The following is an 18,685-nucleotide window of genomic DNA, read 5'->3' as shown; positions in this document are numbered from 1 at the left end:
ATGTACAGTATTTTTGATTTATTGTATGCTGAGTAAAAGTTAAAGCTTGGAGATTAAGTAAGGCAGGAATGTATAGGGGTAATGTTAGTTAGAGTGCCCTGTGATTATTATTATTAAATTTCTCTTCTCTGACATCACCTTCACTATAACAATCTAATTCTGTAAAATTTCATAGGCGATAGAATCCTGGTACTTTCCTTGATGTGCTCATACCAAATAAGACGCTAAATCAAAGAAATCAATCACATACAAAGACTTAAATGTTTCTAATTTAGATGAAGATATAAAATTGCCACAGTAATGATAATTACAGTAATTTCAGCTCTTATACGTGTCATCCCCGTTCGACTACTTCAAAGCTCTTTTTTTGGCTTTGCTCTTCCGCTTTCCTTGAGACATAACTCATGCTTCTTCCCCACTGATGCTTCATTGTGTCCCTTCTTGTTTGGACCTTCCTTTCACTGATTTTTCTTTTTCCCTGCATTAGTTTTGTTCAATTACTGGATTTCTTCCTCAACTTGTGCTCATTCCTTCTCCTGTTTTCTGCATTTCTGATTTATTTTTCCAGCCACTCCCTGCCCTGCCTTTCCTTGTCTTTCTGATTCTCTTGCCCAGTCCTTATTCTACTTTCTGTATCTCTTGGTGGATCTTTGGCTACTCACTCTTCTCCATTTTGATGCCGACATGCATAAAAATCAAATGAAATGGGGAAAAAAAAATTCTGGCCAGCTTGGGCACGTATGTATTATGTGCAAATGAGTTCAGCAGTGACAGGATGGGCAGTAGTATGATGAAACAGTGTGGGGAGGACAACATAATGGGGTAGTGAGCAGTAATTACTTTGTCTTTTTGACACAGCTTCCCTGGGATACTTCAGGGAGCTGCAAGGAGCACCACATTTAATGTAGTTACCAGAAGTTAGCTTACGCACTTGTTCTAAATGTGACATGAGACTGATTTTCCACATTAAATTGAGAGGGACTGAAATGGAAACATTGTGAATGTTGTAAAGTCACAGAATCCCCACAGTGCAGAGGAGGCCATTCGGCCTATCAAGTCTGCACTGACCCTCCAAAAGAGCATCTTACCCAGGACCACCACCAACCCCCCCTCCCCCAACCTTATCCCCATAACCCCATTTATCTCACTAATCCACCTAACCTACACATCTTAGGACATTTAGGGGCAATTTAGCATGGCCAAACCACCTAATAGGCGCATCTTTGGAGCGTGGGAGGAAACCAGAGCACCCGGAGGAAACCCACACAGACACGGGAGAACGTGCAAGCTTCACACAGACAGTGACCCGAGGCTGGAATTGAACCCAGTTCCCTGGTGCAGTGAGGCAGCAGTGCTAACCACTGCGGAAATCAGCGCTGAGAAGCTTTTAATTTATAACTTACTGTAATTTTATCTTCCCACTGCTTTTAACTCTCTAGTAAGAAGTCTCACAGCACCAGGTTAAAGTCCAACAGGTTTATTTGGTAGCACTAACTTTTGGAGTGCTGCTTCTTCATCAGGTGAATGCCTGAGTTTAATTGTCTAAGTAGAACAGCAATCTTTTAAAAAATAGCTTTCCAATCCTGTTAAGCTCTTTAAAATACTACGCTGTAATCTTCTGGAAAAATGGTTACCAGGCAATTATTTAAAAATAAATGCAATATTTAAATCAAAGTGACAGCTTTCCTGCGTGAACCTCTCCTCAGATTTTTGTACTTCCATTAACATAATGTACTGTCTGGCTGTATTCCAGGTAATTTCAAATCACTGGTGGGAAGAGGCCTTTTTTTGAAGATGTGGAGTAGAATTTCTTCTGTCAAGTCTTGTATTCATAAAGATGGGTTAACTCAATCAGAGTCAGCAGAGTCATAACTGATTCTCATACGGGCACCAAAGAATAGCGTCTTCATTAATGCAAGATGGACAATAACAGATAAGTGGACTTCATACTGTTGATCTTAATTACTCTGGATCCTGAATTTTGAGAGCAGATTGCTGCCCTCAACTGGATTTTGCGTCCTGTTAATATTCCTGAGAAAAAGCTGAGAGGATACTTGCAGTTTTTCAAAGTCGCCATCAGAGGGCAGTATGTTCCTTCAGCCAGTGTTCAACCATTTGTGGCTGATTGCAGTCAAACCACAAAGAGCTGTCCAGTTAGAGCAGGGCTTCGCTGCTTTGTTAATGAATCAATGATTGAAGCTCCTTGCTTTGCAGATTCTTGAACTTCATTCATGTCCTGTACAAAAATAAAAATTGAGTTAAGGAGATGTAGAGATTTTTTTATTCCTTCCCTTTGGTTACTGACCTACCACAGAGCACCAAAATCCGCCACAATTTATATTTTTCTTTATAAACCCATCCAACTCGTTATACTTTAATACTCAAAACAATGCAAACAGTTTACCAGCATATGTACATTTTATTAATGCTAATTGTTAATGCAAAATATTTTGCAGTCTAGTCTGCCAATTTAAGAGAATATCACTGCTAGTATTTCTTTTAAACACCATAGTTGCACAAACCGTGATTAATGTTAGCATTCTTCTGCCTCTTTTTTCTTGATTTTTTTATCTCCACCTAACCTATTAGCTATATCTGGACCAGATCTCCTCAAAGCAGTTCATGGTAGCATGTGTGAAATGCCCTTTCTTCATTTTTTTCTGCATTACATTTCAATTTGGTTCTTCTCTACAGTGGTAGATTTTGAGAGTTCGGTAAATTCGATGATTCATTCCATGAAATGAGGGACTAACAGTCAAAGATACATCGCATGGCTGCTTTGCCAAAAATGCATCACAATGGTCATTATTTTTGATGATTTCTATAATGTTGCTGATATCTGTAATGACTCAGGAAAACCTTTGATTTGACTTGATTTGATTTATTATTGTCATAAGTATTAACATACAGTGAAAAGTATTGTTTCTTGTGCGCTACACAGACAAAACATACCGTTCATAGAGAAGGAAACAACAGAATGCAGAATGTAGTGTTACAGTCATAGCTAGGGTATAAAGATCAACTTAATGCAAGGTAGGTTCTTTCAAAATTCTGACAGCAGGAGGGAAGAAGCTGTTCATGAGTCGGCTGGTCCGTGACCTCAGACTTTTGTATCTTTTTCCCAACGGAAAAAGCTGGAAGAGAGAATGTCTGGGGTGCGCGGGGTTCTCAATCATGCTGGCTGCTTTGCCAAGACAGCGGAAAGTGTAGACAGACTCAACGGATGGCAGGCTGGCTTGCCTGATGGATTGGGCTACTTTTGTAGTTCCTTTCGGTCTTGGGCAGAGCAGGAGCCATACCAAAATGTGACACAACCAGAAAGAATGCTTCCTATGGTGCATCTGTAAAAGTTGGTGAGAGTTGTAGCTGACAGGGCGAATTTCCTTAGTATTCTGAGAAAGTGGAGGCATTGGTGGGCTTTCATAACTGTAGTGTCAGCATGGCAGGTACCAGGATAGGTTGTTGGTGATCTGGGCACCTAAAATCTTGAAGCTCTCGATCCTTTCTAATTCATCCCCATTGATGTAGACAGGGGCATGTTCTCCTTTACGTTTCCTGAAGTCGATGACAATTTCCTTCGTTTTGTTAACATTGAGAGATTATTGTTGCCTCACCAGTTCACCAGATTCTCTATCTCATTCCTGTATTCTGTCTCGTCATTGCTTGAGATCCGACCCAGTACGATAGTGTCGTCAGCAAACTTGAAAAGCAAACTAGAGGGGAATTTAGCCACACAGTCATAGGTGTATAAGGAGTATAGTAGGGGGCTGAGAACACAGTCTTGTGGGGCACTGGTGTTGAGGATGATTGTGGAGGAGGTGTCGTTGCCTATCCTTACTGATTGTGGTCTGTGAGTTAGGAAGTTCAGGATCTGACTGGAAAACCTGACTGGAAAGGAATAGAGTTTATTACTGAAAACCACTTTCCATGGTATACACACACTGGTCCCTGCCTGGAACTACAGTTCAGCAGGCCCAGTCCAAGGCCTGCCTTCTAAAAGGCTCAGGTAGTGATTTCAGCTGGGCAGGCCACTGCCTGTTATCAGGCAACTCATACTCAACAAACACCATATAGGGAAATCCATCAGTAGTTTCCCCTTGGACCTCGTGGGGATTATCACACCACACTTCCCCTCTCTAAGTCTGAGGTTTCCCTCTCACTCCCGCGACAATGGGCCTTTCGCTGGCTCTTTACCCGATGCCCGATTCTCTGAGCCATCACGATTCTTGCTGGGAGCTAGCAGGCCCGGAGAATCCTCCCGCCATCTCCCCCCACTCCCCCTCCCCATCCTCTACCTACATTTTCAAACTGTTCCAGCTTAATTCCTAGAAGGCCACATATAAAGAGATTAGGGCCCCTGTTAAGAAAGCCATGAGTCACTAATTTCATGATCTACTAAACATTCATCTTTTTGAAGGAATCCTGCAATAATCCCGATATCTGACTCCGGAGAACTGCAGAGTGGAGCGGATTTCCTTCATCACAGGATCCAACAAGATTGTATTCTGAGCTAGACATGTGAATTGTTAACTGGCTTGAGTTTAGTGTTTGTAGGAGTACACTATCTTCTTTAAATGTGTGAGGCAAGTCCCATGGTGTTTAGAATTTGCTGTTGGAGTGTGAGTTTCGATACTCCTCTTCATTTAAAACTCACAGAAGTCTGCTGCTGATACTTTTAATTGACCAATTGCTAATTGGGGCTTGGAAATGAACACATCTACCTTTCCAAAAAAATGTACCAATCTGATTATGGACAGGACAGAAGGGAATTGAGATTTTTCAATTTAGCTTAACCCACTGGTCTATAACACACTTCCCACTTTTAGACAACCAAGCAGTTCAGAATCAAATAAATAAGCTAACGTTATAAAGTCTTAATCCCAGTAGCTGAGGCTCCCACCAGATGCACTACTTTGCAAAGCACAATTGCAACTGCCTAAAGGGAGATGGGCTCCCGTGCAGGTGAGGAGTTCAAAGGCTGAAAAGTGGTGTCAGGTCTGGAACCTGATACGATCCTGCCTAATTCCAAGTTTAACCTGAATGTGTTTGTTGGCGCGAGTGGAAACCCATATGGGGGCTATCGGGTAAGTAACCGAAATACGCAAAGAGGCAATGAACTGAATTTAATGCAGCATTCTGCCTTTAAAAAGCAGAGCCTGGGTTTCCAGAGCTATGTGCAGCCAGGGTCAAATGTGAGAGCACAGTATAGTGTGCTACAGCAGTGAGGCTCTCAGGCTGACAAGGCAGCAGTGAAACCTGGTATTCTAACATTCGTCCAAATTGCAAATAGAAAAGCTTCAACAGCACGCCTCTTTTTTTGGGCAATACTCAAGTTCTGTACCACAAATTGAATATTAGTTTAATTCAAAATAATACAAATGTCTCAGCAAACAGGTTTGAAAATCTCTGTATGGACTGAACTTTCTGTTAAGTTTAATTTGCTCATTCAATGGAGAACCTTTTCCCAATCAGCATTCCGTTAGAATCAAACAGCGACAAAAAATCTGATTAGCTTTTACATATTTTTGTTCTATGTGTTTTGACTCATGTTTTCCAAAGATATATTCATTGGAAAATATGACATATTCAGAAGAAATCACTTGGATGACTTGCTGAGATCAGCAGTAAGAGGCTAGTCAAGACATTTGGTGATTTATCCAGTTTTGCAGCAATATCTTACCATTCTGTCTGTTTGGTATTGTGATTAACGCCCCCTCCTTCCCACGAGGTCCATGGGGAAATCAATGAAGCTCCTGGCCTGCCCCACCAGCTCCAATAAGGATATTCAAACGCAGTAGTTAACATAGAGTTAGTGAGCTGGAAGCACAAGTCAAATATCTCTTGCTGTTCACCGGCCTCCCCAGTGGGATCTGTAGTGGGTGAGCTTTTCAACAAGTCCTCACAACAGAGGACCAGATGTGTTGGACCCTGTGGGTCAAGGGGTCACCCACCAGCTCCTCAGCAATGAGAGGCATCCTCCCCCTACACATTGGAGGTATAATGTATGCCTGACCCCCACCCACTCAGCACCCCCTTCGTCCTCAAATCTCCCATTCAGTCCCCTTTCCCCCTCAGACCCCACCTGGGCCCTCTTTCCCCTTAGACACCCACTCAGACCCATCAAAATCCCCTCTTCGCTCCCTTTCCCCCTTAAGCCCCTCAGACAGCTCACTCAGCCCTGCCCCCCACCATCCCCTGCACTTTCAGGGCATATGGCTTGGCAGTGCCAAAAGTGGACTGCCCCCTGCCACCTGGGCACTGACACCCTAGCCTGGTGCCTTGGAACCCAAGGGAAGGATCAAGGAAGTAAGTCCACAGCCATTTTCCCCTCTGCTGCTGCCAGATTGCAGTGGAAGAGTCCATCAAGGGTCCTTGGGTTTGGGTGGGCTTGGGTCGCCCTCATGCCTCCCCAGTGGAGGGGTTACCTGGTGTTTGTGGGTGAGGGGAGGAGGTTCTGCTTTGGTGAGGAGTTGGTGGTGTTCCCCTGGTCAGTGAGAAGGACAATCATTTAATTTTCTGAGGGGTGGGGTGGAGTCTGTCCCCAAGCGTGGAGATTGGGCCATCCTTTACAAAGGGCCATCCAATTTCGGAACAGTGGATCTGGCCTGCAGGTTGCTCGAAATTATATTTTAGCATCTTTCAGGTGGGTGAATCCAGTGAGAAACACTCCTTTTTTCTCACCGGTGTGGGCACATCCAATTCTGGAGTATTGCGGCTGTAACCGCCAGTTTTAAGGCATAAATATCAGTACATTTATCTGCAACATTCTACTGACTTCTCTGATCCGTTATGAACATATGAATTAGAAGCAGGAGTAGGCCAGTCAGATCTTCAAGCCTGCTCCACCATTCAGTAAGATCATGGCTGATCTGACTGTGGCTTTCAGCCTATCCCGGTAAACCTTTAATCCCCTTGCTTATCAGGGGTCTGTCTACCTCTGCCTTGAAAACATTCAAGTCTCTGTTTCCCCTGCTTATTCTTGGAATACACTTCTCTCCTTCAAGCTGAATGTAAAATTCAACCATATTATGATCCCTGCTACCCAGAAAGAAATCTCACAACACCAGCTTAAAATCCAACAGGTTTGTTTGGCATCACAAGCTTTTGGAGTGCTGCTCCTTCGTCAGGTGAGTCAGGGGTGTCTTTACCATAAGGTTATCAGTTAACCCTATCTCATTGCATTAATACGAGCTAGTATAGACTGCTCAGTTTTTGTTGTTCTAAGAAATTATCCTGGAAACTTCTATGAACTCCTCATCTATGCTATCGTTACCAATGTTTCCAGTCTATATGTACCTTTCTGACAAGCTCCCATTATCTCTTATTTTATACTATGTCCTACCTTGCAACTAAAATTAGTGGGCGTGTACATCACTCCCACAAGTGACTTCTTGCCTTTCTTGTCTTGACCCAAACACCTTCTACTTCCTGATTATGAGACATTGGATCATTTATCTCTACAGCACTAACACCATCATGACTTAACATAACCAACCTTCCACCTTTTCCTAACTTCCTGTCCTTGCTTCTATCCTTCAATACTCAGGTCCCAATCTCTGTCATCCTGCAGCAAGGGTCTTGGGATGATAGAAGATTTTGGTCTCAGAAGCCAGTTACAGTCACATGGTGAAAAACCAAAGTCCACCCAGAATAACTTAAAGCTAAAAGGCTATTGCTGTACAACAGGAGATAAACGGTGATCTTTTACACTTGAAATGTGGATAACTGGTCTCATCAGCTTCCCTTTGTCACACTACAAACCTGGAGATAGGATTGATTCTGGGTTTGGGGTAAGCTTTAAACAATGGCACAATTCCACAAATAGCTTCCTTCTAGATGTGTCATCTAACGGTAAGTTCCCCCACCCATGGGCAGTAAATTCAGAACTTTCCAGAAGCACGATATTCTCTGCTAAAGTTGCAAATATTATTTGGCCCCTTAGCAGCCATTTTAAATAAATAAAAGCCAGTTCCAGAAGTTTCTATACGAGCACAGTCCATGCTTAAAGTTATGAATAGGATATTCCTTTGGCAGCATTTCTAATTCCAATGCTAACACTCCTCATCTTGATAAACACTAACATTCATGTATAAAATTCATTATTTAAAATACTAGCAAATATTTGAGAATTAACTTTTTTTGTAGGGTTTACTTAAAAACTACAAAAACGTAAAGTGAATTTATTGTGCCCATTACTTTCCTGAGTAGATTATAGATCAGACTGGAAATAAACAGGAAGATCCATCTTCAGCTTTCTTAGCCACAGGAAGAGGTTATTCAGCCCACCATGCCTGTGCTGGCCGAGCTGCCCATTCTAATCCCACCTTCCAGCATCTGGTCTCTAGCCTTGGAGGTTGCAACACTTTTAAGTGGAATTCAAGTGCCTTTGTAATAAGTTGGGGGTTTCTGCCTCTACCACCAGAGCAGACTGCAAATTCTAAACACCCATTTCCTTCTGGGTAAAGAAGCGTTACCTCATGTATCCTCTAATCTTTCCACTAATCACTTTAATCAGTGCTCCTTGCTGATAGACCTTGATGCTCGGAGAAACAGGGTATCCCTATATATGGCCCCTTATAATCTTGTACAACTCAGTCAGATCACCCCTCAGCCTCCCCAGTTCCAGGAAACTGACTAAGTTTCAGGAAAACTGAGGAAATTTGGCATGTTAGCTACGACGCTCATCAATTTTTACAGATGCACTTACAAAGCATTCTTTCTGGTTGTATCACAGCTTGGTATGGCTCCTGCTCTGCCCAAGACCACAAGAAACTACAGAAGGTTATGAATGTAGCCCGATCCATCGCGCAAACCAGCCTCCCATCAACTGACTCTGCCTACATTTCTGCTGCCTCAAAAAAAGCAGCCAGCATAATTAAGGACCCTATGCACCCCCGACATGCTCTCTTCCACCCTTCTCCATCGGGAGAAAGATACAAAAGTCTGTGGTCACATACCAACCGACTCAAGAACAGCTTCTTCCCTGCTGCTGTCAGACCTTCAATGGACCTACCTTGCATTAAGTTGATCTTTCTCTACATCCTAGCTATGACTGTAACACTACATTCTGCACTCTCTCCTTCTCTATGGACGGTATGCGTTGTCTGTATAGTATGCAAGAAACAATACTTTTCACTGTATACCAATACATGTGACAATAATAAAGCAAATCACATCAAAACAGCCTCAGCCTATCCAATGTCTCCTCATAACTGCATTTTCAAGCCCTGGCAACATTTTTGTAAATCTCCTCTGTACTCTTCTAGAACAATTATGTCCTTTCTGTAATGTGGTGATCAGAACAGCACAGAAAATTCCAGCTGTGGCCTAGCCAACATTTTATCTGTTCCAACATTACATCTCTCGTGTTGTATTCAGTACCTCCTCCAACAAAAGAAAACATTCCATATACGTTCTTTACCATCTTATCCACTTGTCCTGCCAACTTCAAGGGCCTATAGACATGCACCCCAAAGTCTCTCACTCCTCTCAATATCCTCCCATTTATTGAGTATTCCCTCGCTTTGTTTGCCCTTCCCAAATGCATTACCTCACACTTTCCTGGATTGATTTCATCTGCTACTTCTCTGCCCACTCAGCCAAATCATTGATAATGAAGTTTCCTACACATTCTCTTGGAATCTCAGGTGCTTTTACAAAATAAAGATGTTGTTTGGAGAAAATCACCCATATGGAGCTCCTCCTCTATTTTTCTTTCTTATTTTGTTCCACATCAAAGTCAAGGCCCACAATCCACATCGACAAAAGGGAAGGAATTCCGCTTCTGTGCTTTTCCTTTTGTCTGGTGAGCCAGCAATTGCTGGTGAGACTCACAAAACTGGGTTTGTGATACAACTGAGTTTCTCAAGGTCAGGTCAAGCATTACTAAGAGGCACACTTAATTAAAAGTATTGTGTCTGCTGCCAATGGCACCTTATATAAATTCACATGTGTAGCTGGTAAAAATAACACAAAAATAAGCAGATAAAATATCTCTTGTTAAAATATGAATAGATGTTCTTTTGTGATTCAGTACAGACTGCTCTTCTTAATTACAATGATCCCAAAAAAATATAAATTGGAATTAACCTAGATATAATTGTAAGGAGCACCAAGCCATTTTTGTTACATATTTGAAGGTTTGGAAAAGAGCTTTAAAGACAGAAATCCTTACACATAGTATGACATCTTACCAAAAATGTAGTGTTTCATGCGCCAGCATGTTTTCAGGCCAAATCTTATACCTCATTAAAGGCAGCATGGCAGCACAGTTGCTAGCACTGCTGTCTCACAGCACTGGAGATCTGGGTTCAATTCCCGGCTTGGGTCACTGTCTATGAGGAATCTGCACGTTCTCTCCGTGTCTGCGTAGGTTTCCTCCCACAGTCCAAAGACGTGCTGGTTAGGTGCTTTGGCCATGGTAAATTCTCCCTCAGTGTACCTGAACAGGTGCCAGAATGTGCGGCTAAGGGATTTTCACAGTAACTTCATTGCAGTGTTAACATGAGCTTGTGACATTAATTAATAAACTTAAAAAAGATTTCTATTCCCACGAGTTTCACACCACCCCTGCAACATGTTCTCTCTGATTCGCCCATCACATAACTACTTAACTAGTAGCCATATTAATAGCTCCCCAGCAGGCGCCAGCACTTGTTCCGCAACAACTACAGGAGATGGCAGCCAACATCAGCTGGCAAAAGGATATGGAAGCTAGCAGGCTGCCTCAGCCTTATGTGTAGATCCTGGGGATACACATGGGAGAGTGAGGAATATTAAGAAACCGTAGCCACATAGTGGCACATATGCACTGTAGCACTAAAGTCACCATTCTGTGATGATTGTATGTTATTAATTTTCACTTTGTTCTCCAACAGAGCCACCAGCCTGTTTCTTTGTGCCACCAAACTTGGGGGTACCAGCATGCTCACCCAGTGCCTCATCCCTCTGCAGTATGAGAGTGCGGATGCTACGTCTCTGCCACCCTCTTGCTAGCCCCCAGTAAGGAACAGCATTCCCCCCAGCAGCACTATGAACAGGAACCCAGAAGGGAGGATATGGGAAGCACTGTCAGAATACCAGCCCTCACAACCCTTTGAGAGCAGAGGGTGCCCGAAATGAATTGTAGAGAAGGCCTGCACGTAACCCTCCTGACCTTTCTCCCTAGAATTGTGACTGTGGGACTCTCCCGTGTTGAACTTATCTGTCCCCAAGTCCTCTTCAGAGCCCCCTTAGCAGCGCACGCCATAGAGGTACTGGCTGCTTGAGTGCTCTCTCCGAAATCCACCTTGGAGGTGAAGGTGCCAAGTTCACGCTTGTGTAGAGCTGTTATAAATGATGCTGACATGACATCACACAGCACCAACTCAAAATTCGGTGCTTGCTAATGACATGCTAATGTATTAAAATGAGCTTTCTGCAGTTTCATGACATGTTTCAGATCACTCCATCAGCTAGGGGACGGTAAGATTGGAATTTGGAAACTCACCAGCGTGAATCACGTTCTCTGGATTTTGAGTAGGCACTGCTATTCCCACAGATGGAGAGTGTGGGCTCAAAATCTTGTATTTACCTCACATTGATATGTTCTGTTTGTAATCACTTTCTCTGTTGTTCAAACTCAGGTCTTTCAGTTTTCCACTCATTTTATCACATAATCTATTGCCAAAAATCAGGTCAGACATGTTGCTTGAAATAAATCTCATAAGGTGGGCAGCACGCAGAGAGTCAATCCTGAGATGTGTCAAATTGTTGTTATGGCCCATTACAGTAGAAATTACTGATTGACTCAGTGTTAAAGAAAGAAATAACTTGCATTTATATTGTCACTTGTCACATCCTCTGGGTGACTCAAAGCACTTTGCAACTAACAAGTTACCTGGTGAGAATGTCCTGCTCTTTTTCAGAACAAATGCCATGGGATTTTTTATATCAACAGGAGCAGGCAGATTGGCTCTCAGCTTAATATTTCATTGGAAAGATGAGAACTCTGATAATGCAGCACTCACAAATTAATGCGTCTTCATGTCAACCTGATTTACGTGTTCAAGAGTAGGTTTGAAAGCCAAAGTTCTGACTAAATGGCATGACTGCCGCAAACTGAGCTCACATTTAGGCACCATTTACTGGAACATGTGAGCCTCAAAGTTTTCCCCATCAAGCAATTTTGTAAAAAATGCTACAAATAAGTGTTCAAAGTTGTATTTAAGCAAATTACAATAACAGTGGTGCAAAACACCACACCATGGTTTGATGACCAAGCTTGATTTTAAGTGGAGTAATATGGATTTCTGAGATGTGTTAGAGTAATGGGGTTTATAATATTTTTGGACTGCAGGTTTAAATTCAGGGTAAGTGAAGGGGGTCATGTGAACTATTCCACAGTCTGCCTGACAGTAAGTTTGGGTAGGTTAATTTTTTGAGATCAAATGAAAGTTTAGATTGTTCTCCTGAGAAGAAGGTGCGAAGTATTTACACTTGGAGACAATGGTAGCAGTCTCTTGAGTTTCTTTCTTATACTCGTTCATGGGATGTGAGTATTGCTGGCTAGGTCAGCATTTATTGACTATCCCTAATTGTCTTTGCAAAGATGGTGGCGAACTGTCTTCTTGAACTGCTATAGTCAACGTGGGCTGTTGTACCCACAGTGCTGTTAGGAAGGGTGTTCCAGGATCTTGACCTAGGGACAGTGAAGGATCGGTGATATAGTTTCAACTAAAGATAGTAAAGGGAGTGAATATTTTAGGTGATGGATCGGGTTCCAGTCATGTTGGCTGATGTGTCCTGGATGTATCAAGCTTCTGGGCTGTTGTTGGAGCTGTAGTCATCCAGATAAATAGAGGGTATTGCATTCCCCTCTTGAGTTGTATCTTGTAGATAATGGACAGGCTTTGGGAAGTCAGGAGTTGAGTTTCTCATTGCAGAATTCCCAGCCTCTAATCTGCTCTTGCAGCCACAGTATTTATATGGCTGGTCCAGTTCAGGTCCAGGCCAATGGCAACCCCCAGGATGTTGATATTGAGGGATTCAGTGATGCTAATGCCATTGAATGTCAAGAGGAGGTGGTTAGATCCTCTTTTGTTGGAGATGGTCATTGCCTGGCATTTGTGTGGCAAGAATGTTACTTGTGACTTATTAGCTCCAGCCTGAATGTCTCCAGGTTTTGCTGCATTTGGACATAGGCTGCACCAGTATCTGAGGAGTCGCAAATATTGCTGAACATTAGCAAACATTCCCACTCCTGACTTTATGATAGAGGGAATTCATTGATGAAGCAGCTGAGTTCAGTTCGTTTGTCTATGTTTGAACCAAGGCTGTAATGAATCAACTGACCCCAGCAGAAGCCAAACCGAGCATCTGTGAGCAGGTTATTGCTGAGCACTATCAACAACGCCTTCCATCACATTGTGGACAGGAGATTCCTGGTAGATTTTCTACATTGTTTATTGATGCCAGTGTTGTAGCTGTAGTGGAACAACTTGGCTAAGGTGCAGCAATTTGTGGAGAACAGTTCTTCAGTACTATTACTGGAATATTATCAAGCCCACAGCCTTTGCAGCACCCACTGCCTTCAGCCATTTCTTGATGTCATTGGAGTGAATCGAATTAGCTGACCCCCAAGATGCTGGGGACCACTGGAGGAGGCTGAGATATATCATCCAGACAGCACTTCTGGTACATATGCACTTCAGCTATGACTCTTATCAACTTTTACAGATGCATCATAGAAAGCATTATTTCTGGTTGTATCACAGCTAGGTATGGCTCCTGCTCTGCCTAAGACCACGAAAAACTATAAAGGGTTATGAAAATGAAGCCTAGCTCATCACGCAAACCAACCTCCCATCTGTATATCTTTTCCCGCTGCCTCAGAAAGCAGCCAGCATAATCAAGGACCCTAGACATCCCGGGCAGACTCTCTTCCACCGGGAAAATGATACAAAAATCTGAGGACACGTACCAACCGACTCAAGAACAACTTCTTTCCTGCTGCCATCAGACTTCTGAATGGACCTACCTCTTATTAAGTTGATCTTTCTCTACACCCTAGCTATCACTATAACACTACATTCTGCACTTTCTACTTTCCTTCTCTATGTACGGTATACTTTGTCTGTATAGCATGCAAAAAACAACGCTTTTCTCTCTATACTAATATATGTGACAATAATAAATCAAATCAGATCAAATCAAATGAAAGTGGTTGCAAATGCTTCAGCCTTCGCTCTTGCACAGATGTGCTGGGCATTCCCATCTCTGAGGATGTGGATATTTGGAAAGACTTCCTCCACTTAGTTGTTTAATTGACCATCACCATTCCTGACTGGATGTTGCAGGACTTCAGAGCTTAGGTTTGATCCATTGCTTGTGGAATGGCTTAGCTCTAGCTATTACTTGCTGCTTATACTGTTTGGCATGCAAGTAGTCCTGTATATGTTCACCAGGTTGATACCTCATTCTTACATATGTCTGGTTCTGCTTCTGGCATGCTCTCCTAAAATCTTCATTGAACCAGAGCTGATTCTCTGGCTTGATGGTACCAGTAGAGAGGGGGATATGCTATGCCATGAGGGTGCAATACTGTGGTTGAGTATAGTTCTGCTGCTGCTGATGGCCCACAGTGCCTCATGGATGTCCAGTTTTGAGATGCTAGATCTTTTCAAAATCTATTCTATTTAGAACAGTGGGAGTGCTACACCACAAGAAAGAGAGTATATTTAATGTGAAACTGGGCTGTGCTGTGGTCAATCCTACAGATCCTCTCACGGACAAATGCATCTGTGACAGGTAGACTGGGGAGAGGAGATGAAGGAGGATTTTTTTTCTTTCATTGATTCCATCACCACCTGCTGCAGTCCTAGACTAGCAGCTATGTCCTTTAGGACATAGTGACTAACCTTAGGACTCAGCCAACATGGTCAATAGCTTTGCTTCTGAGCTACTTTTGGTGATAGGCATTAAAGTCCCCCACCTAGAGTACATTCTGTGCCCTTGCCACTCTCAGCGGTTAATGGTAGACTAAATAAAAATTGGGGATGTGTAAAGGGCTAGAATTTCTCAGAAGGCTGCAGTGTTTGAGGTGGCTACAGCCATAGGAAGGTATAAAGCCATGGAGAAATTTGAAAACAAGAATGAGAATTTTAAAATCAAATTACTATTGCACTAGTAGTTAACGTACATTACTGAGCATGGCCGACCCAAGATGTGCATTGGGACCCGCAGGAATTTTGAATTGCATACTGACGACATGAGAATTGCCTGGGAAATCTAAACTTCTGATGACGTAATTCCCTGGTCCCTCCGAGAAAGTCTCTAACTCTGAATTAGAGTAGGAAAATTCAGATTATTTAGATAGCTACCCAGGAAATGTTAGACAGAAAATTTCTAGTCTAACTATACAACTCATGCCTTCAATCAGTAACACTGATGACCCACCACCTCCCCTCCAACCTGCCCTGACACACCCTCAAACCGGACTAAGCCCTTGATCCGACCTGACTAGCCCCCGCTAACCCTTGACTAGACTGACAATCCCACCCAATCTCAAGGCAGCCGCCAAGCTGACATGACCTGACAATCCCTCCTGACCCGACTACTCCCTGACACCTCTACGTACCCTACCCACTTACCCACTTACCTCACCCAGTATCTCCAGGACTCAGCAGGTCTGGCGCGGATTGGAAGGTTTGAGTCCTAATCTCATCCAAACTGATAAGTGGGTTTTTCTGTTGGCTTCAGTGCCCTGATCTTAGGGAGAAGAAACGTCAGCCAGGGTCAAATTCCTGACTGACCAGTGACCTCTGCTAAATAACCTGCATGCAAGGATATGGGTTAAGGATGCAACTGGGTGATTAGTTTATTTATTAGTCACGAGTAAGGCTTATATTGACACTGCAATTAAGTTACTGTGAAATTCCCGTAGTTGCCACACTCTGGCACCTGTTTGGGTCAATGCACCTAATTAGCACGTCTTTCAGACTATAGGAGAAAACTGCAGCACCCGGAGGAAACCCACGCAGGCCCAGGAAAAATGTACAAACTGCTCACCAGGAATTGAATCCAGGTCCTTGGTGCTGTGAGGCAGCAGTGCTAACCACTGTGCCATCATGCCGCCTAATTATTTGGTTATTTGGCTGAGATAGTCAGGTTTATTGTAAGGTTCATAGTGAGGTGGTCATCTTGTCAAACTGCATCACAGTGTGGTACAGCAGTTGCTCCATTTCTGACTGGAAAGCTCTGTAGCGAGTAGTCAAAACTGCCTAATACATCACTGGCATCCAGCCATCCAGGACATTTATCACAAACACTGCGGAGATCTCTCAGCATTACAAGAGATCCCGCCCAATCCAACAAAAGACTGTTTGCCCCCCCACTCTCCCCGTTACGAATTCGAGCCCATACGACCAGACTCAGGAACAGCTTCTTCTCCAGAGCTGTTATCAGCTGAACTCCATCCTTTAACATATTCCCAGGCAATGGGGGTATTGTGCAATATGCATGTATACACTTCATGACTATTGACACTATTTTATAATGACTACTTGCATTTGCTTCTTTCTTTATTTCTTGGGTGCCTGTCAGCTCACTTTTCGTTGTATTTGTATTTGTGCACTATACAATGACAATAAAATTGAATTGAATTGAATCTAACACGTGCTTGATAGGTCTATCGCCCTTATAATAAAATTGTGGTAGTGTTTCAGTATTTTTGTGTTACTTTGATTTGCAGCAATATCAATAACATAAGCAATGGTAGCGGTTACAGCATCTCTGATGGTAAATCATCTGAATGATATCTGATACGACAGCCATTTTCTGGAAAATGTAATCACCAACAACCCCTATGAAAAGCAAAATATTCACGTTTAATTAATGGTAAAATCTGTCCACTTTATTGGGTTCATTTTTTGAAAATTCAATACTTTGATCTAATTTCCTCCAGCAATCTAGAATGGATAAGTTCAATATATGATTGGAAACACATTCTTCACATTTGTTTAATACAAACCTTGTGGTGCTTACGTTTTTTTTTAATTTCACAGTGGCATTGTATTACTTAGAACTAACATGAGAAGGTGCCATGTTTGGAGCCATAAAAAGTTATATATACCATCCAATCCTCAGTAAATGCTTTGGTCTTTGGTCACTTTCAGTGGAATTAGGATCAAATATCTTCCTTATGAGAAACACCTAAAGGTTGATTCAAGCAAATATGATCATTATGTCGACCTACAATTGCAGCATTCAATCTGTTATTTCAACAAGTTAACTAAAAGATCTAAATGAGGTAATATGACATTAGCTTTGGTTCTCTTCCTTAGATCCACAATATTTAAATATAGCCAAACGTTAGGTTCTTGGAATTAACACATAAGATTTAAAATTGGAATTCAAGAATATGAACACTTGGAATTCACATTATCTGTTTAAAGTCTACTTAATAATTAGTCACATGTATAAAACAATCCTCTGAATCTTTCTCCCACCTTTAAACAAGTCTCAGGACTCCCACCACTGTTTTATTATTGACCTTTGTTGCTTTCTCTTCACTGTATTGCTTGAACACAATGGCCTAGATTTTCCTCTAAAAAAAGCATATGAATTTGTGTGATCGGGCACAAACTCATTCTGTGGCTGAAAATATTGCTAAACTTCAGATGAAGTGGCCTAAGACTTGGCTCCTCTCTCTGCGGCTGGATCCTAGATTTCCTAATCCACAGACCGCAAATCAGTAAGGACAGGCAATGACACCTCCTCCATGATTATCCTCAACACCAGTGCTCCACAAGGCTGTGTCCTCAGCCCCTTACTATACCCCTTATACACTTATGAGTGTGTGACCAAATTCCATTCCAACTCCATTTTCAAGTTTGCTGATGATACCACTGCAGTGGGTCGGACCTCAAATAATGACGAGACAAAGTACAGGAAAGAGATAGAGAATCTGGTGAACTGGTGTGACGACAATAATCTCTCTCTCAATGCCAACTAAACAAGGGAGATAGTCATCGACTTCAGGAAATGTAGTGGAGAACATGTCCTTGTCTCATGGTGATGAAGTGGAAATGGCAGAGAACTTCAAATTTCTAGGCGTCCAGATCACCAACAACCTGTCCTGGACCCTTCACATTGGCACCATAGTTAAGAAAGCTGTAACACTATATTCTGCACCCTTTCTTTCTCCCCTAAGTACTCTATAAATGGTATGTTTTGTCTATACAGCGCAAGAAACAATAGCTTTCACTGTCCAATACATCAATTAATAAATCAATTAATAAGTTAAATCAAAGGTGAGTTATATTCATAACTACAGCACATCCAGGTCAAGTCTCCTTAACCTTTAATGGCTGACCATCAAACCTTTTGTCTGACCGAATCTCTGCCTACAAGACCAGCAAGCATATGACTCTCAGATGTAAAGATTATTCAAATATGGTTTTATGGTGGTGGGAGGGGTGAAATGGAGTGGAGGGTTTGGTGGGGGAGTTGGATTACTTTACATTGAAGCTATGTTTCTGGGCACAGCACAGAGGAAAACAGTTTTGTTGTTTTTCTATTGAATATATTTTCACTAAGACCTGCTGTGCATTTTCCATTTCTTTGACTAAGTTTTCATTGGCAAGGTAGGTATCTTCTTATTCTAAGTTGTATGACAAAGTACAAGTCTCATTAAAAATTGAAACGC

General features: G+C 42.3%; 1 protein-coding gene across 2 annotated transcripts in view; it reads right to left on the bottom strand.

The window, feature by feature from the left end:
* Positions 1 to 1,229: 1,229 nt before the first annotated feature.
* The window catches only part of crppa (CDP-L-ribitol pyrophosphorylase A), a 300,647-nt gene continuing 283,191 nt past the window's right edge, over positions 1,230 to 18,685 (bottom strand). For both annotated transcript variants that reach the window (XM_080216486.1, XM_080216495.1), the window contains exon 10: positions 1,230 to 2,236. In XM_080216486.1, the coding sequence (XP_080072612.1) occupies positions 2,132 to 2,236 (105 nt within the window). In that variant the 3' untranslated portion in view covers positions 1,230 to 2,131. The remainder of the gene's footprint in view (positions 2,237 to 18,685) is intronic.

The sequence above is a fragment of the Carcharhinus amblyrhynchos genome, chromosome 2 (genome assembly GCF_965287045.1).
Source record: "Carcharhinus amblyrhynchos chromosome 2, sCarAmb.v2.hapA, whole genome shotgun sequence".
NCBI classification, from domain to species: Eukaryota; Metazoa; Chordata; class Chondrichthyes; order Carcharhiniformes; family Carcharhinidae; genus Carcharhinus; species Carcharhinus amblyrhynchos.
Note: the sequence above shows the minus strand (reverse complement) of the source record. Positions and strands in the feature narration are given on the sequence as shown.